This window comes from Ochotona curzoniae, unplaced genomic scaffold (assembly GCF_017591425.1).
Source record: "Ochotona curzoniae isolate NIBS_2020 unplaced genomic scaffold, NIBS_Ocur_1.0 scaffold_2587, whole genome shotgun sequence".
Taxonomy (NCBI): domain Eukaryota; kingdom Metazoa; phylum Chordata; class Mammalia; order Lagomorpha; family Ochotonidae; genus Ochotona; species Ochotona curzoniae.
In genome coordinates this window covers 17,544,610-17,569,107 of record NW_024467096.1, presented here as the reverse complement: position 1 = coordinate 17,569,107, position 24,498 = coordinate 17,544,610, and the positions used below count along the sequence as shown (strand labels likewise).

Below are 24,498 nucleotides of genomic sequence, written 5' to 3'. Positions count from 1 at the left end.
ACACTTTACATAAATGGAATCATCCTACACAGTCTTTGTGCTTGGCTTCTTTCACTGAACACGAGTTTCCAAAGGTCCTCCATTTTTCTGGTACGCATCAGTAATTTGCTTCTTACTGCAAAGCAACACTCCTTCTTATGGATCTGCCACAATTCACTTATCCATTCATCAGCTGAGGAACATTAGAGTTGTCTCCACTTTTCAGCTACCATGAACAATAGGGCTATGAACACTGGTGTGTAACTTCTTGTGTGGAGACATGCTCTCGTTTCTTCATGTTATATAACTAAGAAGCAGAGCTACTGGTTCTCGGGATAACTCTACATTTACCTTTCTGAGGAACTACAATTTTACAACATGGCTGCATTAGCTTATATTCCCATCTACAAAATATAAAAGCTCCAATTTCCGTCTATTCACCAACCCTTGGTATCTTGTTTTAGTTATAGCACCCCAGTATGCATGAAATGAGATCTGTCCATAGTTTCGTTTCATTTTCCTAATAGCTAACGATGTTGAGCATCTTTCCTCCGGCTTGTTGGCCACTGGTGTATCTTCTGGAGAAGTAGTCAAATACTTTCCCCATTTAAAAATACCGTGAAGGGGAGAACAGCATTGTTGTTCAGTGAGTTAAGCTTCTGCCTGCAATGCCAGCATTCTGTATGAGTACTGGTTTGAGTCCTAGCTATTCCACTTCAATCCAGCTCCCACCTAACATACCTGAAAAAGAGGTAGAAAATGGTCCAAGTGCTTTGGCACCTACATGGGAGACCCAGATGGAGCTTCAGATCCTGATTTCAGTCTGGCCCAGCCTTAGCCATTGTGGTAGTCATCAAGGGAGTAAACTAGAAAATGGAAAATCTCTTTCTCACTGCCTCCCCTTCTTTCTTTGTTAAGTTTGCCTTTAAAATAAATAAATAAAATAAAATAAAAAGCCTGAGTGGTCTATGTAAATGACTTTTATATGCTTTGCACACATTTTCTCTCAGTCAGTGGATCGTCTTTTCATGTTCTCATAGTACATTTTGAACTGGCTTTGCTAACTTTATTGCTAAATATTCAATTCTCATTGATGTTACTGTACTCTTTTTCTTGATTTCATTTCCTGAGTGTTCAATGCTAGTCTCCCTTATTTTTAAGACTTAATCCCATGCAAGTCTTCAATGCACTGAACACTCTCATAACTGAAGAGAAAGGACGCTACCTCCTTGTGATAACAAACTTCAGCCACATGTTCTGGGAACAGTCGCAAGATTAACTAATCTCCCTTAGGGAGAACAAGTTAACAAACTGTTACATTCTTGAGTACACGAAAGGATTAGAAAAGCAAAACAACAAACCTGTCCAGGGATTAATTCCCTATCAGGCATGTTCTGAGGTGCCATGTCATCCTGGAGGCTCACAGTATTCATGCCTGGTGAGCTCATTCATGACACAGTATGGTCAGCTTTCAGTATCTGTCCTCAGCATTTGGAGGAATGGTTCCAGGACACAAAACCCAAGCATGTTCAAGTCCTTTATGTAAAATGATATTGTGGTATTTGTGCATTACCTATGCATATCCTCCTCTATGTTTTAAATTATCTCTAATTTAAAATTCTTAATACAATGTCAACACTACATAAATAACTGTGATGCTGTGTTGTTTAAGAGATAATGAAGTTAAAAAAAAAATGAAAAGAAACTGGAGCACTTTTATGCTATATTCATGCTGAGAGCAAAATACAAGTTTGGGCAAAAGCTTGTATTTTAAACTTTTCACTAAAGTATAATGAACATATAGAAATGTATATTTGTTTTAAGTGCACAGTTCTTACGTCCATGGTTGGCATCACACACCTGGCACACACCTGTCACATTACACACGAATCTACCTGTAGACAGCACTCCAACAAAGAGGGTATTACAAGGCAGTCCCTTAACAGTCTATTAAAAAGGTTCCTCGGGTGGCTCTAATCTGCAACCAGGGATGACTGCTACCACCTTCCCAGCACGAGAAGGTCAGAGGCAACCGATACTCAAAAGGACCTGCTTCCTCCCACCATGATCATATTACCAGGCATGGCCAGAAATTTAGCTCACTTGAAAACTATAACTCCAACAGGAGTGCCTAAGCCAAAATGGTCATATTTAGAACAATTCCACTTCTTTTGTGATATTCAACATCCTGTATCAGAATGACCACCAAGTTACTCTCCAGGGTCACAGGTAAGGACAGTTTTTCTCTCATCTGCTACATGTCCTTTCTCTTCAGGGCTGACTGCAGAGCCAAAGGAGCATTCCTCAGCCTCCATTTTCTCATTTAATAATACCAAATCCCATTCTGTCATGGTACTATCTTCTGCTCTTTTCATTTTGCGCTTACAGCACTACCTGTAATTCTTTTCAAGACATCTAATATCCTTTTTTAAGATTTTTTATTTTTATTGCAAACTCAGATTTATAGAGAATGAGATACAGTGAGGAAGATTTTTCGTCCACTGATTCACTCCCCAGGTGACTGCAACCACCGGAGCTGAGCTGATCTGGAGCCAGGAGCCAGGCGCTTCTTCCGGGTCTCCTACACAGCTGCAGGATCCCAAGGCTATTGGACATCCTCCCTTATTTCCCAGCCCACAAACAGGGAGCTGGATGGGAAGTGGAACAGCCAGAATATGAACCGACGCCCATATGGGATCCCTGCGCTTGCAAGGCAAGGATTTAGCCACTGGGCTATTACACTGGGTCCCATCTAAAATTTTGACTACCCAGGCGAATTAGGTAATGTTGAAAATACTTTACTCCTTTCAAAATTTAATTTATACACTATTTCAGAGCAAACACTATTTATTCTTTCTTCACTGTCTGTATCATAACATCTAACATAATTTTAATCCAAACAGATAGAGTTGGTCAATCCCCTGGAATTAGTATACCACACACTCTTGGTTTCCCCTCAAATGCTGTGCATAAATATTCCAAACTTGGTCTGGTCTAATGAACAGGGAGAGGGCTGGGATTTGGGATATTCTGGTTCAATTCTTTTTCTTTCAATAATTAGACAAATTCTGCTATCAAATCACCTGGGAAATCTTGCTTTAAAATTCAAGTTTTGCATAAATATGCAAATTACAGAGCTTTGAGTAGGGGCCTGAAAGCCACCTTTCTAATGAGCTTCCAAGGGATCCAGTGCTGCTGGACTGCGGATCACACTTGCAATAGCAAGAGACTCGAAGGGTTATGAAACAGCGCGTTACCTTCGTGTACATGGGCATTTACGCCTATGAGATGGAAGCAATATTACTACTAAGTCACAAGGCGACATGAGAAAGTGTCTGGATTCTTCAGGATATATATTATATAAAATATTATTCTCATCTCCTTTCCTTCCCAAGGGCCATGTACTCAATAACAAAGAAAGCCTTAGAGGGCCCAGCGCAGTGGCCTAGCAGCTAAAGTCCTCACCCTGAACACGCAGGATCCCATATGGGCACCAGTTCTAATCCCGGAAGCTCCACTTCCCATCCAGCTCCCTGCTTGTGGCCTGGGAAAGCAGTCGAGGATGGCCCAAAGCCTTGGGATCCTGCACCCGCGTGGGAGACCTGAAGGAGGTTCCTGGCTCTGGATCAGCACAGCACCGGCCGTTGTGGCCACTTGGGGAGTGAGTCATCGAACAGATGATCTTCCTCTCTGTCCCTCCTCTCTGTATATCTGACTTCCCAATAAAAATAAATCTTTTTTTTTTTAAAAAAAAAGAAAGCTTTAGAAACAAGCATGTTTTGGGCCCGGCACGGTGGCGCAAGTGGTTAAGGGTCCTCGCCTTGCACGCCCGGGATCCCATATGGGCGCCGGTTCTAATCCCGGCAGCCCCGCTTCCCTTCCAGCTCCCTGCCTGTGGCCCGGGAGGGCAGTCAAGGACGGCCCAAAGCTTTGGGAACCTGCACCCCCGTGGGATACCCGGAGGAGGCTCCTGGCTTCGGACCGGCATAGCATCGGCCCGTTGCGCTCACTTGGAGAGTGAATCATCGGACGGAAGATCTTCCTCTCTGTCTCTCCTCTCTGTACATCCGCCTTTCCAATAAAAAAATAATAAAAATAAATCTTTAAAAAAATAAATAAATAAATAAAAAAGAAAGAAACAAGCATGTTTTAAATCCTTGTGCATACATTTTAATGCCTATATTATTCAATCTAGGGACTCTAATTCTACAGAATACCAACAGGACCATGAAACAAATAGGAGTACAAAACTACACAAATTTATTTATTCAAATTAAGAAAAAAGATATCTATATGTGTGTAGCTGCTTTCAAATAGATAATATTTCTAAAAATCAATTTTAATTGGCGTAACAATGAAATATCCTTTGTTTGAAATGGTTACACAGGGCCCAACATGGTAGCCTAGCAGCTAAAGTCCTTGCCTTGCATATTCAGAGATCCCATATGGGTGTCAGTTCTAATCCTGGCAGCCCCGCTTCCCATTCAGCTCCCTGCTTGTGTCCTGGGAAAGCAGTCAAGGAAGGCCCAAAGCCGTGGGACCATGAACCCATATGGAAGACCTGGAAGAGGCTCCTGGCTTTGGATTGGCTCAGCTCCGGTCATTGTGGCTACTTGGGGAGTGAATCAGTGACGGGTCTTCCTGTCTTTTCTCTTCTCTATATCTGACTTTATAATAAAAATAAATCTTAAAAAAAAAAAAGAAGAAAGAAATGCTTATACAAAAAGTAACCTGCCTAACCCGACACTAACTAATCACTGCCCTTCTGACTCCCTCTCTACTCAACAAAGAAATGATTAGCCCCTGTATGTTCTTTGGCTTTTTCCAGGCTTATTCTGTACCCTCTGCTCAGCGATGCGAACATTTACTCTGTCATAAGAAGCAAAATGTTACTCAATCTTAGAATTAAAAATAAAGCCAACTGAGACATTTAAACAAGCTGTCACAATACTGTCCTTTTCACAACTAGAGAAGGACTGGAGCAGGAAAGCAAATGCTAAAAGCAAGTGGAAAGATCAACATGACTGGAGGAAAGAAAAGGATCTAAAGGGGCGGGGATTCAGGCAGTGGAGCAGGACATGGCTCCCACGACCAACGCATCACTCTCCACACTCACTGTCACTGTTTCTAACACTGCCTTCGTGCCATCACACACTTCTTTTCCATTCAGCACTACAGCCATCTTATTAAAATGCAAACCAGACCATTTATTCCTCTGTCTAAAACCTCCAGCTGCCTATTCACAATTAAATACAAACACTATTTTAAGGCCTTCGACATTCTAAATGATGCTACTCCTCCCTGTCTCTCTGCTTTGGCGGCTATACCTTCTTCATGTGAGTTGGCCATCTCAGGTCCAAACCCAATCTTGTATGTTGGGCTCTGGGACAGGGCTCTTTCCATCTTTGTCAGGAGGGCTTCCTGTCAGTTTCTGTCAGCTGGAGCCACCATAATAAAAGCCAAAGCAAGGAAAGCTCACCCCCTTTTTATTTGAAAGGCAGAACTACACAGACAGGAGAGACAGACAAATGGACAGAGAGAGAAAAAGACAGCCTTCACCTGCTGGTTGACTCCCCAAATGGCCACAACAATCAGACCTAAGCCAGTCTGAATCCATGAGCCTGGAGCTTCCTGGGAGTCTCCCACGTGGGTTTATTTCCTTCTGTTGATTACCCACACACATTAGCAGGGAGCTGGATCTGAAGTGGAGTATGGGACTTGAACATGCACCCATATGTAATGCTGGCACTACCGGTGGGGGTACTAAGTGCTATGCCACAGCACTGGCCTCATGGGGATCAGCAGTGTGTTAGTCTTCAGATTCCTTGAGTCTCTCGGCACCAGGCTCCCCAAGTCCCCTGCAGCCAGATACAGCTACCTGCTCAGGCGTGAGCAAGAACTACAGAGATGGCTCCTCCAGCTTCTTCCCAATGGGCAATTTCTGGTATCACTGTTACTGGGCAACTTCTTCAATTTCTTCAAAAGACCTCTTCAACTACCCTCTACCCTCCAGCCCTCTAAACCTGGTGTAACAAATTCCTAAATTAAATTCCCTCTGTTGAAAGAGTGGGATTTGGAATTGTAGTTCCATCAACTATGCCCTGAAAACTCAGCCCCTCACTGCAGCCAACCTGAACGAGTACTCCTGTGCCATTGAGCCAAGCTTGTTTTTCATCTCCGCGTCATGGCAGTTCCAGCTGCTTGCACCTTCTTGCTTTCATCCCTCCCGAGGCAGGCTCCTTCTCACAGCATCAGTCTTTGTTTAACAGTCCCCTCCACAGGGAAGCCTCCTCTGACCCACCTATCCAGTCTTCACCTCCTCATCCTGCCATACTTCCTGTTGCATTATTTCTCTATTTGTTTAAATGCTTACTGTCTGTCTTACCTACTATCTACTACAGTGTACTTCCCAGGCAGACAGGACTGGATTTGCCTCAGCCATTGCTGAACTGGCCCAGAAGAGAGAGTCATTCAGCAGTTATTGGAAGAATAAATACATAAAGAACCAAGGGCAGAAAGATCAGTATAAGCAAATGCAGGGAAGAAGAAATTAGCACAGTGTAAAAAGGAGAGGGAGAAAAGTTCATTGGACTAGTAATAAAACAGAGGAGATGGGAAATAAGTTTTGACAAATAGAATGAGATCATTTTAAATACAGCCTGAAAAGTCTCATCATTGTCTTGTAACCACTGAAGATTTACTAACTGGCAGACAGGATGGCGAAGACTGCAAAAATAGACACAGAAAGAACAGGAAATAATAATGAGTTCAGCATTTTAGAAATGTTCACCCAGTAGCCGTTAGAACTGCATGGTTTGGTAAGATATTTAGAAGTAGGGAAACCAGCTACACTTCAGAAATCAGAAAAAAGATCCCAAGATCTGGCTGTGTGATTTCTGAGATATTTCAAAGCATGGCCCAACACAAATTGGCTCCTGTGTCATTTTGAAGGAGGAAGGAGAGATGGCATCCCAGCAAAACTTTGAGACTGCACATTAGAGAAACAGGTGCACATCACAGAGGCCCCCGGATAAGGCTGGAAGTAAAGGAGGAAGCAGAGCTCTTCTGACTGTATTTTACCTTGTGCAGAGCACCATCTGCTTCTCCCCTAGAATATGATGTTTCTAGTATCCATTTTTGAGGATAGAGAGCTAAATTCTCTCTCATTTTATAATTTAAGCCCTCCCTCTACTGATTCCCCAAAAGGTCTGAAATGTACTGGCTTCAGCCAGAAGGCAGAGTGGCAGAGGATCTAAAATTGACACGCTTGGCTTACACAGACAACCCAATAAGCAAATATAAAAATCCCCAAGTTGAGCAGTGGAGTGTTGACTTAGTGCGTAAGGTGCTGGTTGTGATGCCCACGTCCCATATCGGAGAACCTGGGTTCAGAGCCCAGTTCTGGTTCCAGCTTCCTGTTGGTGTGGATCCTGGGGGCAGTGATAATGGCACGGCTAGTGAGCCTGCAAGCCCTGAAGGAGAACTAGATCAAGTATCTGGCTCCTGGCTCTCACCTGGCCCAGCCACGTCACTAGAGACATCCAGGATGCAATGCCTCTCAAGCAAATAAGTTATTAGAAATAAATATAAAATCTTGGGAAAGGTTAAAAATAGAAAACAGGGCAGGTATTCGGCAGAGCACTTTGGAAGCTGTTTGGGATGTCTGCAAGCCATATCAGAACCCCTAAGTTCAAGTTCCTGCCTCACTACTGATTCTAGTTTCCTGCTAATGTGTGCCCTGGGAGGCAGCAGGCGGTCTTAAGTTCTTGGGTCCCTGCCTTCCACATGAGAGACTCAGAGTGAGTTCCTAGCTCCTGACTTTGGCCTGGCACAGTCCCAGCTGCTGCAGGCCTTTGGGATGTAAACCAGCAAATGCAAAATTTGTGTCTCCCTCTTTGTGTCTCTGCATTTCAAATAAAACAAACAAAAAACAAACAAACAAAAACAAAAACAAAACACCAAAAATTGTGGGTTTGATGCATTGGTTCAATTGGCTAATCCTTCACCTCTAAGCACTGCATCTCATATAGGCACTGGTTCGTGCCCTGGCTGCTCCACTTTTGATCCAGCTCCCTGGTTGTGGCCTGGGGAAGGAGTCGAGGATGGCCCCTGCACACACAGGAGACCTGGAAGGAGCTCCTGGCTCCCTGTTTCAGGTAGACTCAGCTGCAGCCGTTGCAGCCATTTGGAGAGTGGACCACTAGAGACTGGAAGATCTTTGCCTCTTCCTCTCTTTGGAAATCTGCCTTTCCAATAAAAATAAATAAATCTTAAAAAAAAAAAAAGAAAACTTTTTTTAAGTAGACCATTTTTGCAAATAGCTAATTTTAAGCTGTACACACATAACAGATATTCTTACAACTCTTACCTGTGCAGCAGAAATCTTGGCCACTTGGATAATCTTCTCCATAGAAAGGTAGCTCTGCTGGGAGGGAGCAGGGCCAATAAAGTAAGCTTCATCAGCCTGTTCGAAAAACAGGATGTGCTTAAGAGATAATGCAAAAGTATATACTCTCTTACCACAGAGAAATGGTTTGGACTCTTTTTATCCTGGCTCCCAAAGAACAGTGCAAGAACTCAAAAACAACAGTGCTGGCTCATGTTTGTGTTATGAAAAATGAACCAGTCCTAAAATCATTTATATGAAAGGATGTTCACATGTGATATTCGCACCGGAGTGAAATTACAGTGTCACACACAGGAGAGCAATGGGCTTTAGTCATGATATGATTAACCGTAGCAATAATCTAAGCTATATTTTATGTCTCACGGTTACAATTTGAAAATAGACACAAAGCATTTGAATAGATATATACTGCATGAAAACATTTACAAAAGTATACACAGTTATGAAAGTATGAAGACAGTGCTTCTTCCACACATTTGTGAACTATTTTATACTGTCCCCTGGAACTTCCACGTAGTCTGTTTTTGGATCCACCATCTGTGTTGGGACTGTCACTAAGATGCAGATTTTGTGAAAACCCTCAGTGGGAAGACCATCACACCATGAAGATTTGCACACATATATGACTGCTAATCCATTAAATCATGCGGAAGTTTTTCTAAAGATTTATTTTATTTATTTGAAAGGTAGAGTTAGAGAGAAAAAGAAATGAAGGTAAAGAGAGAGAGAGAGATCATAAATCCACTGGTTTACTCCCCAAATACCCACAAGGGCTGGAGCTGGGCCAGACCAAAGCCAGGAGCCAGAAATTCCATCTGGGTTTCCCACATGGGTGCAGGAGCCAAAGAACATGGGCCATCTTTCACAGCTTTCCCAGGCACATTAGCAGGGAACTGGATATGAAGTGCAGCCAGGATTCAAACCAGAGCTCATACAGAAAACCAGCACCATAGGAAGTGGTTTAATCCATGGTGTCACAGATTGCAGAAAGTGACTCAGTGAAATAAGGAGAGGACTCTGGAACACAGCACGTGGCCACCCAAGGGATGGCAGCAGCTTGGACCAGAGGCACAGCTGGAAGAGGACAGAAAGAAGTGTTTGGGAAATAGAGTTAATCACACTTGGGGATCTTTCTAGACGGAGAGGTGGTGGGTAAGTGTTGAAATAAGAAGAGAGGAGAGAGATACTCAAAAATGCCCAGATCTCTGGCACTATAATTTTTATGAGTTCCACAACCATCTACTGGGTAAAGTATGTGTGTAAAAAAAAATCAGATTGAATAAGATGAGAAGTATAGAGTTCAGTTTCAGATTAATTCCATATCTATGACAAGACCTAGATGAGACAACAAGCCATAGGTAACTGGAACAACATGTAACATGTTCAAAAGGAACTCTGGGCTGAAAACAGAAATTTGGGAGCTGTTTTCTTTTTCTTTTTTTTTTCCAGTAATGCTGGAATAGGTCACATGATCTAGGGTAAGAACATATACTGAGAAAATAAGAGGGCCAAAGACCAGGTTTTTTTAACTAGGCAAAGTTAAACTGGGAGATGGAGAGAGAGGTTTACTTCCCAACAGCCAGAGCTGAGCAGGTATGAAGCATGGAGCCTGGAGCTTCTCCCAGATCTCCCACATGGAGATGCTTTCCCAGGCCATAAGCAGAAGCGGGATCAGAAATGAATCAGCTTAGGCCCAGTATGGTAGCCTAGTGGCTAAAGTCCTCATCTTGTATGCCCAGAATCCCATATGTGTGCCAGTTCATATTCCAGGTGTTCCACTTCCCATCCAGCTCCCTGTTTGTGTCATGGGAAGGTAGTCAAGGACAGCCCAAGGCCTTGGGACAATGCACCCGCGTGGGAGACCCGGAGGAGCTCCTGGCTCCTGGCTTCGGATTGGCTCAGCTCCAGCCACTGCAGCTACTTGGGGAGTGAACCATGGGACAGAAGATCTTCCTCTCTGTCTCTCTTCCTCTCTGTATATCCGCCTTTCCAATAAAAATAAATAAATTTAAAAAAATAAATAAATAAGGCTCAGGGACTGTAAAACAGCTTACCCAACATCACTTGGATGGCAGCAAATGGAGCTGTTCAAAACACAGCCTTGAACTTTGCCCTTGCACATCAAGGATCTGGATGCAAGTTGCTGCAAACAACTCAAGTATGGATTGGCCACACTCTGACTGGTTCTAACCAATCCTCGAAGAGATGAGGACTTGCCTGTAACTTACCACTCAGTACGCTGTTTAGTTCAACGTATGTTTCAGTAAGAAAACAGTCCCAAGCGGAAAGAACTTTTCTGAGCAGTTTGAACAACTTAGATCCTGCTGACTCCAAAAGTATCAACTGTCATTGGAAAGGACAAAAATACTGACACAATAAATAAAAGTGATCATGTATGAGATATTGCCAGGGTTTCATGACATACCATATCTACATGCATGGAATTCCTGTCGGCCTCACTGTAAACAGCTACGGACTGTACACCCATTTTTTTGGCTGTTCGCATCACCCTGCAGGCAATTTCTCCTCTGTTTGCAACGAGGACCTTGGTAATGTTTCTTCCTGTTTAAAATACCATGAAAATCATACACAATTGTTACTGGAGAGGAAGGAATAAGAAAGAGAAATGTCTTTGTTAAGATCAGCATAAGAGAGCCTAAAATTACCATTTCAACTGATATTAATGTATTCATCAACTGAAATTGAAGATACTCTTACATGAATTCTTAAATGACTCTGATTTTTAACCAAAAACATTGAAATGAAAAGATGCTTTGTACAAAAAAGACCAAATTGCAACAAGTTAAAATAATCACCATAATGAATAACAACTGATTGTTGCCAAGTACTTTCAAAGCCCTAAGTTCTGCACCAAGGACTCAATCTATACTTAAATTCTCACAACAATCCTAATAAAAGCGAATATTCTTAGCATTGTCTTAATTTTAAAGATGCAGAAACTAAAGCTGAAAGAGGTATGACCTTCCCAAAAGAAGTGAAGGCTCAGGATTTGAACCCAAGTCTACGTCACTACAAAACTGGACCTCATGGTCGCTCGGATGCGCAGCCTCCACATGCAGCGATGTGTGCTCCTTCTGCAATGTAAATGACTACCGTGCCAGTCTACCAGCATCAGTGTCATGACATGCTATTGCCATTTTCATACAAAATGCGCCTCTGGGACCAGGATCCCCAGGCAAAGCCAGTAGATGGAAATCTAGGGCTGCCCTAGGGTGGCAGGGATCCAACTACATGCCCATCACCTCTGCCTTGCAGGTTCTGCACTAGCAAGCATCTGGAGTTAGGAGCCTGACTTGCAAACCAAAACCAGAAGCTCTGATGTACAATGCAGTTATCTTAACTACTAAGCCACAAGCCTGCTCTGGATTTCACAGAACCTAAGGTGGCATTCTTCAGGGGCGATCGTGGAAACCAAGAACTGTCACAGGTCAGGGAGAGAGAAAGAGAGAGAACGCACATGCACCTATGGTGGAGAAGACAGCAGCAGGCTGTAGGGATGGGATTGATGGGGAATTAATACACAAATAACTGGAAATTACACTTTTATAAATGCTATAGTTGTAAAGTCCATGTAAATTTTTTCATTTGGAAAAAAATTCTTGCTATTTAAAATTATTACTTTAAAAACAGTGATTCAGGGCCAAATACAATGGCTCAATCGCTAAATCCTCACCTTGCAAGCAGCAGCATCCCATATGGATTGTCCCGGCTGCTCTACTTCCCATCCAGCTCCCTGCTTGTGACCTGGGAAAGCAGCAGAGGATGGCCTAAAGCCTTGGGACCCTGCACACATATGGGAGCCCTGGAAGAGGCTCCTAGCTCCAGTCATTATAGCCATTTGTTGAGTGAACCAACAGATGGAAGAGCTTTCCCTCTGTCTCTCCTTCTCTCTGTACTCTGATCTGTCTTTCCAATAAAAATAAACAAGTATTTCAAAACAAAACAATGATTTAATCAGTATAGTTATACAACAGTCAGTCAGAAGATACAAATATAAAATATCTCCATTATTACTCCCTATATTTTAAACTTAACAGCAAGAGAATATAGAAGATACCAAAAACCACAATTTGACACTTATTAAGAAAATTATCATGAAAATCCAAAATGTTAAAGAACTAATGTTATGAGAACTAATTCTGGTATGCACAAATTAAGGGACTAAACAGTTTTTCCTTAGTTTGCAACCTGAACCAAAGCCAATTAGCACAAGAAATGTTATCAATACCTGTGGTTGTTGCATACTTCATGGTTCTTTGCTTCCAAGCCCATCTCCTAAAAAATAAATCCAAGTGAAATTGTAACTATACAGAAAATTAAAGATTAGTCATTATTCTTTGAAAAGAATCTATACTTTTTAGTTTGAAGCCAAGTCCAAGTATAACCTAAATTAAACCTTCATCTGAACTGCATCATAGAAATAATTTTTTTAAGTTTAAAAAGGTTTTTCTCTTAAAAAAATAAAATATTAATAATAAAAGCCTTAATCTGACCAGCAGTGGGATTTAATAGGACTTTATTTATGAGAAGAAAACTAATCTGGAAATCAGAAGTTAAATTTCTCCCCTTGAGTCACCTAACCCGTTTGCTCCTGAGCCTGGCAAAAGAACACAGTAAGGAGTGATGAAAAACCAAGGAACTGCTCTGTGCACACAGAGATAAAGAGGCCCCGGGGAAGACAGAAACCAACCCTGCTGCTACCTGAATCCTGCTCTCCCAGGCTCCAGAAGCACAAGAAAGTTTCTATCGTTGAATTAAAAAGCAATAATAAAAAGCATGTGGGTGGGAGACCGGGTGGGGCTTCTCCCTTAAAATCCCCCTTTACCTCAGATATATGAAGGAAACAATAGGGAGATAATAGTCTTACCCACTGCAGCCCTTGAATCTTTCCCTCAGGGTAAGTACACCATGAGAGAAATGTGGAAACTGGATTAAAGTCCTAGCTTCGCCCTGCTGCTAACATCTCGCGGCAGGATGAGTTTGAGAGGGGTTTGGCCTTGGGGCTGGGGACAAAAGCAGCTCCAAACAGTGTGATGGCTGTGGGGGGTGCCCATGCCAGGCCAGATCCAATGCTGGGGACTCAGGCCAAAGCCACTGCCAAAAGGCAATGACCAAATCCTTGGCTTTGGGAAGACAGTGCACTAAATAGTGCTAGGCTCTGCCTGCTGGCTGCCCAGCAGCAAACTCTGGGGTTTTTAGAATATGTAATTGCTGCCTAGGGATAAACACAGAATTAGTATAGGTAAAAGATGAATTCTAGGTGATTCCCAGTAACGAGGTCATGAAACTTTCAGGCAAGCGTGGGGACTGAAACCTGATGGTTTGGAGAGCAGTGTCCGTAAGATATTTGGGCCAGACTGATTCACCAGCCCACATGGGAATCCTGAGATGGACTGTTAGCATAGAGCATCACTGACTGCCACACACCAGTCCACACCAAAGCTATGGATGGAGGCCTGTCTGGCAGGCTAGGTACCAATACCTGACTGGGTGGCAGAATAGTGGACTGGTCACCCTTGGCAGGTCAAGACACTAACCAGCACGACAGAGAGAACTTGGACCGGGGGTAAACTCTGTGGGGGAAGTATGGGCCCAACCCTGTGGAAATACAAGTCCTGCATGTTAGCTCATGAGTTGGGATGGTGATAGGCTGATGTAGGTGTGACCATGGAACCTGCCATCACTTACAGGTAAAGGAACCAATGGCAATCTGGGCAGGTCAAGGCAGCAGCACCCAAATGTGCATCCTAAAACAGGATGTGGGGTGGGCCAGGCTGCAAATGGAAGGCGGTGGACCAGGCAGGGCCAAGCAAACCCCATCTCACAAGAAAGAATAGAAATCAGGATGGAGCATATGTCATACCGAACTAGGCTCTTACACCAACTGGTCTGCAAAAGCCAGGGATACTAGGCCACAGCATTAAAGGCAAAGCTTGAGACAGGTGGGGGTCTTAGCCAATTGGGTCGGAATAACCACTGGCACGCACATAATCTTGGGTTGGCAATAGGTTCGGTTGGGGAACTGTGAGAGTACACCCTTGCTGGGTTGGGGTTCCCACGGGAGAGTGCAGGGGCCAGAATACAGGCTGCAATTGGTCTGGATATGGCTGCAATCTCCCTTGGCATAAGTGTGAACTGCAGCTGGGCGCAGCAAGCAGGCTAGATGCCAGCACCATCTGGTGCTCTGGAGAACCTGGGTAGATAGATGTAGGACGGATTAGGCTAGGTCTCTGCCCCTACTGAGCCATGTGTTAGCAGTGTCTGGGTATGGATGAGCCTTGGCTGGGCTGAAACATCCAACATCAAGAAATGGAATGGACTGAAGGCCAGTAAAGAGGGCTGACCCATGGAACCACCAGTATGCATGAGATCTGGCAATGGGAGAGGTTCTTATGGAAGACCTTGGGAAACTTCTCTGTCAGGACACAGTTCCTGCAGGTGAGCACAAGAACCACGATAGGGAGCAACCCAGACCAGGCCAGAGGAAGATACCCACTGGCATACATATGGCATAGGTGGGGGGCAGACCAGGCTGAACCCATTCACATCACCTGCTGGTGAATCCAAGCACCAAAATAGAGTGTGGGTCAGGCCAGGTTCAGTCGCAACACAAACCAGTGCACATTATGGAATGCCAAAGTGAGGTGAGCCATATCAGATGTGGTTATAGCGCCCAAACAGCACACGTGAGAACCAGGAGGGAAGGGCAGAGCCGGCAGGGGGAAAGTGGGCTCTCCCCCTACTGGACAACCACTCCCACTGGAAAGCGTGAGTTGGGATGGGGGCAGACCAGACCAGGCAGGGCTACAACGCCTGTGGGCCTTAAGTGAGCTAAATCAGCAAAGGGGCAGGTTGGACTGACTGTTCTGACTGGTGCAAGCAAAAATTAGAGTGGATGAGGGTTGGTGGGGCTTTGCCGCAGCATCAGCTGGCAGAGGCTGGCACTGGGAGCTTAATCTGTCAAATTAAACAACAGAATCACCTGGAGAGTGCATAATCCGGAAGTTGGAGTGGTCTAGTAGAGAGATAGTGGGCACCTCCCTCTTGGGTTACCACTCCCATTGAAGAGCACAAAAACCAGGACAGGGGCAGGGGTGGCTAGACAGAAAGGCACCCGCTAGTATGTGTGTGGGCTGGACAGTAGGGCTGGTTGGGTTGCACTAGGCTTCAATGCCCACTGACATGTATGAGAGCTGAATGGGATGTGTGACAGACTGAACAAGTCTGCGGTATATACTGGCAAGCATGGGAACCAGGGTAGGGGGCAGGCCTGGTAGGGGTATGGGGGAGTTGCCCCGACTAGGCTGTAGCTCCCACTGGTTTGCGTGAGGGCCGAATATGAAGTGGACAGGATCGAGCTGGACTACAACATCCAGTGTTCACGTGGAAGACAGGGCTGGAAACAGAACTGACCCAGCAATTGCAACCACCCACACGTGCGTAAGCTGATTGGGGTAATGGATGGTGTCAGACCCCATACTGCCAAGCACACACAAGAATCGGGTCTGGGATCACCTCAGATTAAGTTTCTCTGAAGATCCCTCCAACTGAACTGCTGATCTCAGAACCTCAACCATGAAGAGACTACGTCAGCCAGTGGATTCTGAATACATTTCATCGCGATTGGAATGGCAAGATTGGCAGCAATTCAGAACTTCTGACCTATGAAAACTGCTTGAGCAGGACCCTCGGAGCGCCCCTCACATTGGGGATCTAGGGTGAGTGGGAGGCTGAGTGGGGCTTTTCCCTTTGTTTCTCCTCTGACCCCAGACACAGGGAAAAAAATGATGATATTAGTGTGAAAACAATGGTATTACCCACTTTTCTGTAGCCCCTGACCCTCTGTACCCTAAGCTACTAAGTAAGATTATAAAAAATAATAATAATAAAGTAAAATGAAAAAAAAAAAGATCTAATCATTGTAGATTCTTCATAAAGCAGAAGATAAAATCCACAAAAATATGTGAGCACACAGAAAGCACAGTGTATATCAGACGCCATGTAATGGGCCCAGCTCAGTGGCCTAGTGGCTAAAGTCCTCACCTTGCACGTGCCAGGATCCCATATGAACACCAGTTCTAATCCTGACAGTCCTGCTTCCCATCCAGCTCCCTGCTTGTGGCCTAGCAAAGCAGTATAAAATGGCCCAAAACCTTGGGACCTTGTACCCATGTGGGAGACCCAGAAGAGGCTCCAGGCTTCTGGATTCGGGTTGGCTCAGCTCTGGCCATTGCGGCCGCTTAGGGAGTGCATCAGTAGATGGAGGATCCTTCTCTCTGTCTTTCTTCCTCTCTGTATATCTGACTTTCCAATAAAAATAAACAAATCTTTTTTTTTTTTTAAAGATTTATTTTTATTATTTTGTTATTGGAAAGGCGGATGTACAGAGAGGAGAGACAGAGAGGAAGATCTTCCATCCGATGATTCACTCCCCAAGTGAGCGCAACGGCTGATGCTATGCCGATCCGAAGCCAGGAGCCTCTTCCGGGTCTCCCACGCGGGTGCAGGGTCCCAAGGCTTTGGGCTGTCCTCGACTGCTTTCCCAGGCCACAGGCAGGGAGCTGGAACGGAAGCAGGGCTGCCGGGATTAGAACCGGCGCCCATATGGGATCCCGGGCGTGCAAGGCGAGGACCTTTAACCACTTGCGCCACCGCGCCGGGCCCAACAAATCTTTAAAAAAAAATAAATATTTACTTATTTGGAAGAGAATTGGGGCTTGCATGATGACTCAATGGCTAATCCTCGTCCTGGAACACTGCAACCCATATGGGCACCAATTTGTGTCCCAGCTGCTTCACTTTCCAGCTTCCTGCTTGTGGCCTAGAAATTAGTGGATGATGGCCCAAAATCTGACACTCTGCACTTACATGGGAGATCTGCAAGAAGCTCAGCTCCAGCTATTGTGGTCATTTGGGGAGTAAATCAGAGATGGAAGAGCTTTCTCTGACTCTCCTTTTCCAATAAAAATAAACTTTTTTTAAAAAGGCAGAGTTACAGAGCAATAGGGGGAGAGAGAGATATCTTCCAACCTGATTCACCTTCCACGGTCACAGGGGTCAGCGCTGAGACAGGGCAAAGCCAAGAGCTTCCTCTGGATGTCCCAGGAAGTGGGACATGGAGGCATGGATGTCCCGGGAAGGTGGCAGGGGCCCAAGTGCCATCTTCAGCTGCTTTCCCAGGCACATTAGAAGGGATCAGACATGAAGAAGCTGCAACACGAACCAGCTTAACATGCTACAGCGCAAGGGCCTGGTCTAGGTTAGGTCAAAGCCAGGAGCTTAGAATCCCATCTGGGTTGTCTGCCAAGTGGATGCAGCGGCCCCAAGACTTGAACCACCTGCCACTGCCTCCCCAGACACAGCAGCAAGGAGCACAACAGCCTGGAGTTGAACCTGTGCTTATACGGGATGCCAGTGTCACAGGTGGCCTAACTGTGCCACAATGCCAGTCCCACCTGATATTTTAACCAGCGAACCAATGCGCCTCCTTACTTAACACCTTCATTCCATTTTCCCATGAACTTTTTATTTCCTGGCACATGTAATCATATGTAACTATGCGGACACTTTGCAAATATATGCCAATCCTTACCCCAATGACATTGTGATTGTTCCGGTCACTTAAACCACAACTTAAAGCAGTGGTTAACTCACAAGACAAAGAAGTTGCCTCCATGAAAACCAACACACTCTAACCCAGGAGTTTCTCTACCAGTTCATTCTAAAGGACCACAATTCCACCACTGGAAACGAAGAACCACTGCACAGAAACTAATATCCAGTCTCCTCTACAAAGACTTTTAATTCTATCAGCCACCGACAACCCTAACATCCTCTGGGTGACAGCAACTGGAGAATGGTTCTTCCGACACGGGCTAAACTTGGAGAGGGGAGACGGAAATAGACATGGAGTACCCTAGTATCCTAAAGAAGCCCCCGGGACCTAAACAAAACAAAACCAGGAGAAAGAGAGAGAGAAGCATACTAACAGTACACCCACCGAAATCTTGTCCTATAACGAAGTAACTGAAAAGTCAAGGCGCCTACCAGAACTGGTAGAAAGGTGAGGAAAAACAGGTTGATCCAGGCAGGCATAAGGCAACTCGTGTCTGGGGACTGAGCCAAACGTCCTGGATTCTGTCCTAAGCTCTTTTCATTGACTTTGCACAAAAGAACTAGTGTCACTTCCTAGGCGAGGAAAGAGAAGCACCAGAGACACTCGGTCCACCGTGACACGCCTAACTGAGTAGCTTCAGGCAGACACCCCAGTTGTTGCCCTTGTTCATCACTAAGCTGGCCTGTCATGCTGAAACAGTCCAGGACCACGACCCCCATGAAGCCAAGGAGGATGAAAACGCCGGCACCTGCCAGTTACGGTCAGGGAGGCTCCAGGTCTGAGGCGGATGTGGAGTCAGGTCGCCCCGAGAGCCACCTGTTCACACACAACTTCTGCGACACACGTGGCACTCGGGAAGGTGTTCGTGTTGGTTTGAGTTATTGCAACAACAGAGAAGTGCAGCGGTCTTTCTCTGAACGCCAGCCCCAGCAGGGGACGGCTGGTCGGAAACGGACTCGGGGGCGTCCTGGCCCCATTTCTCACGAGTTAGGTGAGCACGGGCAAGTCGGTGAGCCCCCTGGGGCTGCCAGCGCTGCAGAAGCACAAAGGGTTGGGGGGCTGCTGCAGCGTGGGGGATGGCGGGCCCAGCTCCAACTCTGACGTGGAAACACAGGGGCCCACGCGAGCCGAAAGGACTGCGGGAAGCGGGAAGGCCAGGGCGGGCTGCAGGGGGAGCCGTCTCCCTCGGGAAGCGGAGGGAGCACGGGCAGCAGAACCCGTGAAGGGCGCAGGGTTTCCTCCCGTCCTCTCCTCCCACCATCACGGGGCCCCGCGCAGACACACCGCCCCTCCGCCGCCAGTACCTCGGCGGCAGCAGGAGTCTCGGCAGACGCTGCCACCTGTGCCTCTCCGCCGCCAGCAGCAGCACCGCCGCCGTAGAGGCCGCCGCCATAGCCGGGAGAGCGACCGAGAGCCAGCAGACAGGCAGCCGAGTCGCACCCGTGCGCCCGCGCGCACTCGGGATCGCCGTCCACTGCTGCTGTCCCGCGCCGGCCACCGTCCGAGCCCGGGCAGGCTGAGGGGGGCGTCTCCAAGAGAGCCAATCAAAGCGCAGATCCTAGCTTCCGCGGCACTGATTGGGCAGTCGGAGTCGGGGGGGCCCGAGGGGGTGTGGTCTCTGCAGCCACCTCTCGGTCTGCGCCTGCGCGTGGCGGAAGGGCGCGGAGGCCGGGTTGCGCATGCGCACGTCGACCGGCAGGTGACCCCGCTCGTGACGTTTCTCGGAATAGTTGTAGAAAATAGGCAGAGCCCAAACGTTGTAAGAAAACACAAAACCGAGTAGGAGGGAAATGAGGGAAAGCAGTAAAGGAAAAAAATTAATGAACTAAGACGACTGAGATGGATTCAGAGAAAAAGGATTAGGAAAATACTTGGTCAGAAATAAGTTGGTGGGCCCTGCGCTATAGCTTAGCGGCTAAAGTCCTTGCCTTGAACGCGCCGCGATCCCATATGGGTGCTGGTTCTAATCCCGGCGGCCATGCTTCCCATCCAGCTCCCTGCTTGTGGCCTGGGAAAGCAGTTGAGGATGGCCCAAAGCCTTAGGACCCTGCACCTGTGTGGGAGACCCGGAGGAAGCTCCTGGCTCCTGGCTTCGGGTTGGCTCAGGTCCAGCCGTTGTGGCCGCTTGGGGAGTGAACCAGTGGGAGATCTTCCTCTCTGTCTTCCTTCCTCTCTGTATATCCTCCTTTCCAATAAAAATAAATAAATGTTTTTTAAAGAGTTGGAAAAAATGCTCACATGGCATAATAAACACACAAGGTTGATTCTTTTCCATTTTGAACAGAAGTCTGGAGAAAATTATGTCACAAGAAAATAGTTTATCAAAATAGATCCTGGAACAGGGAAAAGAGAAGCAAACTTATTGCAAAAGAACCAGAGAATGTTATCAAAGAACTCTGCTGCCGCTTCGGCCATCCCCACACAGTGCGCCCACATAAATGGCTCGGTGTTCTGGTATGACAGCAGAAAACACAGCCAGACAGTATCGACAGCCCCGTATTTGCAGCACTCACTGGTTCCTTGTATTTTTTTTTTAAATACTTGTGGGATTTGGCACAGCGCTTAGGTGCCTGTTGGGACATCCACGCTGTGCATCAGAGCACCTGGATTCAGCCTGGCAGCAGGCACGGGCTCAAGTACTTGGGGCCCCAGTGCCCCTGAGTGGTACCAGACGGAGTTCTTGGCTCCTGACTTCAGTTGTGGGCCTTTGCGGAATGAACCAGCAGATGGAAGATCTCGCTCGCTGTCTTTCTCAGCATTCCAAACAAAATAAATGACCGTGTAAAACCATGTGGGGAGCAGTGTTGTTGTGTCTTGGGTTGACCTTTCAGTGGCACCAGAAACAAATCCATGCCTACTTGGCTTTGCGGCATCTGAGAAAGGCTCAGACAATTTGGTCATCGTCAGTCCCATAATTTTGTCAGTCTTACACATTTCTGGTTATCCCCCAAATCAGCGAAGATGTTTTTGCCTAGAACTCACAGAAAACCCAATCGAAACTTGTAGTCTAATATAATGAGGATGAAAAACAGGCTGTTTCCACAACTGGGAAGTAAACAGCTTGCTGTTGTCATGTTAGACTCGGGGAGAGTCCAACCCCGTGGAGGGGAGCCGCACCGTCATTGGCAAAACAAGTCAAACGCAGAGGCTGCAATAAGCATGAGGGTTTTATTGATCATTCGCGAATGGGCAACAGAGTCTCTGGAGGCACCCAGGACTCTGCGCGCCTCACAAACATTTTGGAACAGTTTTTATAGGGCAAAATCATAATCTCTGCATAATAGTCAGCATTTCTCACTATCAGATTAGATAGCCCAGGGGTCCCTTAACTTTGTATATTTTCTTAATTTTTTTTTTTTCATTGGAAAGGCGGATATACACAGAGGAGAGACAGAGAGGAAGATCTTCCGTCCGATGACTCACTCCCCAAGTGAGCGCAACGGGCCGATACTATGCCGATCCGAAGCCAGGAGCCTCTTGGGGGTCTCCCACGCGGGTGCAGGTTCCCAAAGCTTTGGGCCGTCCTCGACTGCTTTCCCAGGCCACAGGCAGGGAGCTGGAAGGGAAGCGGGGCTGCTGGGATTAGAACCGGCGCCCATATGGGATCCCGGGCGTGCAAGGCGAGGACCTTTAACCACTTGCGCCACCGCGCCGGGCCCTATTTTCTTAATTGTTGACAGTCTGTACTCCTCGTCTTAGGACTAGGTGACCCGGTACTTTCTCAAACTTCTTATCTCTCTGTAACTGTCTCACTTTCTTATTTTTTATATTCTTGCATCGGCCTTGTTGCATTGGCCTTGCTTCCTTATCTTCTCCATTCTTGCAGCTGCCTTGTTCATGTCTGGGAAACTGAAACTTCTACTTGCTTCATGAAATGACTTCTTTATGGTTATTCTAACATGGCTCTACTCTTGCTCAGCAGAAAGCAATATACAGAAGCAGAATCAAGCGGTTATTCTAAACTCTTACAGTCACTCAGGGCATAGCCACGGGCTGTCCATATTGCCTGCTCTTCCCAGGAATGTCACAAAGAGGTCGCAGTGGGTCCTGCCACGACGGGAGATACAGCACACATCAAAGAAAGAACATTTTTTACCTTGGCTTTTAAGAATTCTTATTACAGAAAAATTTTTAAATTCATGATTGTAGGTGAAATTACGTCATAAATCCCTGCTCCCATTATACAATTTCAACAATTACTAACTCCTGACAAATCTTTTTCATTTATCTCCCACCAAGAGTCTCCTCCTGCCAATTTATTCTGAGACAAATGCAAGCCATCAGTTAGTTTCCTTCAGAAGTATATATATATATGTTTTAAAGATTTATTTATTTATTGGAAAGTCTGATATACAGAGAGGAGGAGAGACAGAGAGGAAGATCTTCCGTCCGATGATTCACTCCCCAAGTGAGCTCAACGGCTGATGCTATGCCGATCTGAAGCCAGGAGCCAGGAACTTCTTCCGGGTCTCCCACACGGGTGCAGGGTCCCAAAGCTTTGGGCTGTCCTCGACTGCTTTCCCAGGTCACAAGCAGAGAGCTGGATGGGAAGCGGGGCTGCCGGGATTAGAACCGGTGCCCATATGGGATCCCGGTATGTTCAAGGCGAGGACTTTTAGCCACTAGGTCACGCAGCCGGGCCCTCCTTCATAAGTATATGTACATAAGTATATATATATGTACAAAAGTAGTAACTCTTTTAAGAAGTAAAGCAAAATGTATAATTATGCCAAGTTAGTAATGATTAGTTAATATCATAAAATATAGTTTTCAGGTTTCTGTAAATGGACTTTATGTATATTTTGAAACATTTTAAATTTGATTTCTGCAGTTCAATTTAACCAGCTCCCAGTAAGGCCCAAATGTTACAATTAGATGATGTGTTTCTTCCGGTTCAACTGATTTGTCCTATAGCTCCCTGATTGACCCTGCTCCAGCCATTGTGGTCATTTAGGGAGTGAACTAGTAGAGATGGTGTGTGTGTGTGTGTGTGTGTGTGTGTGTGTGTGTGTGTGTCCTTCACTGTTCCTCTTTTCTTTTATGATGTATTTATTTTTATTGCAAAGTCAGATATACAGAGAGGAGGAGAGACAGAGAAGAAGATCTTCTGTCTGATGATTCACGCCCCAAGTGACCACAATGGCTGGAGCTGAGCTGATCTAAAGCCAGGAGCCAGGCGCCTCTTCCAGGTCTCCCACGTGGGTGCAGGGTCCCAAAGCTTTGGGCCATCCTCGACTGCTTTCCCAGGCCACAGGCAGGGAGCTGGATGCGCAACTAGGTCATTGGAATTAGAACTGGCGCTCATATGGGATCCTGGCACAGTCAAGATTAGGACTTTAGCCACTAGGCCACCGTCCCAGGTCCTCTCTGTAACTCTTTAAAATAAAAAATGAATCTTTCTAACAACTGCATCCTGTATCAGAGTGCATAGCTTAATTCCAAGCTCTAGTTCCTGACTCCAACTTTCTGCTGGTACAGACCCTCAGGGGTAGCAAGCCCCTCCAGGATCTTGGTGTCTCAAGTAATTAGGTCACCCATGTGGGACACCGAATCAGATGGAGTTCCTGGCTCCCCGGCGTGGCCCAACTCCTATAATGGATGAGAAGTGAACCTTTGGGTGGGAGTGCTCCCTCTTGCTTTATTTCTATCTCCATCTCTGTTTCTCTCAAATAAATAATTCATTTAAACATTCTTCTATTGAGGTTTGTCAAAACGTCCCTCTGCACCTTCTCCCACCAACACATTTCAACACCTCTGTTCCAATCTGGGACAATTTCCCCTCTAGAAGCTGGGTGATGTGAGAACCAGTTCCCCTTATGTATTCATATCTGTGTCTTCCAAAAAAAGTTGCCAAAATGCGATTGCACATGCAGAAATTTTCTTGTGGGAGACAAAAATTAGGGAACCCGAGGGAGCTGCGGAGTTTCCAGGTCATGTTGCAGGCTTGAACCTGAATGAAGGGGAGGAGATGGAGAAGCAGGCCAGGGGACTCCTCTGCCATGGAGTCGAAGGACAGTTTGGCCCCGGGGGAGTTTCTAAGCTGAAGACAGCTGTCCGGTGAGTCCCAGGTCTCCCAGGAATGGCTCGGCTTGGTCCCACTGCCGCGCTCGTCTGTCCCCGCAGGCTGCTTATGGAGGACCTCAGGGCTTTGGTGCAGCAACTGGCGCCCTGGGTTGATGGCGCCTCCTAGAGTTGGAAGTGTGCAAGGCACGTTCTCAGGGCCATCTCGGGTTGGAACAAAGACTAGATACCACTCCCCTGCACTGGCTTCCCTCACCCTCACGAAACTCATGCAAAAGCTAGGAAACAAAATAATCAGATACGCTTGATCATTTCAGTTGGCAATTGAATGAAGGAAGAAAATAAACACACTAATGAGATCAAAGGTGGTTGGGTATGCACAATTGTATCTACTCTGGATAGGGAAGCAGGACAGAATCTATGTTGGGCCCTGAAGGAAGAGGAATGGAACAGA

At 46.1% G+C, this 24,498-nt stretch overlaps 1 protein-coding gene across 3 annotated transcripts in view; it reads right to left on the bottom strand.

Moving 5' to 3' along the window:
- Positions 1-19,469, bottom strand: part of MCCC1 (methylcrotonyl-CoA carboxylase subunit 1) — an 82,366-nt gene extending 62,897 nt beyond the window's left edge. Inside the window, exons 1-4 of one of the 3 annotated variants that reach the window (XM_041002614.1) lie at positions 19,328-19,469; positions 12,636-12,682; positions 10,812-10,948; positions 8,348-8,443 (exon numbers count right to left, since the gene is read on the bottom strand). In XM_041002614.1, the coding sequence (XP_040858548.1) occupies positions 8,348-8,443; positions 10,812-10,948; positions 12,636-12,682; positions 19,328-19,416 (369 nt within the window). In that variant the 5' untranslated portion in view covers positions 19,417-19,469. The remainder of the gene's footprint in view (positions 1-8,347; positions 8,444-10,811; positions 10,949-12,635; positions 12,683-19,327) is intronic. The other 2 variants (XM_041002616.1, XM_041002615.1) reach the window with 2 other exon arrangements.
- Between the last annotated feature and the right edge of the window lie 5,029 nt (positions 19,470-24,498).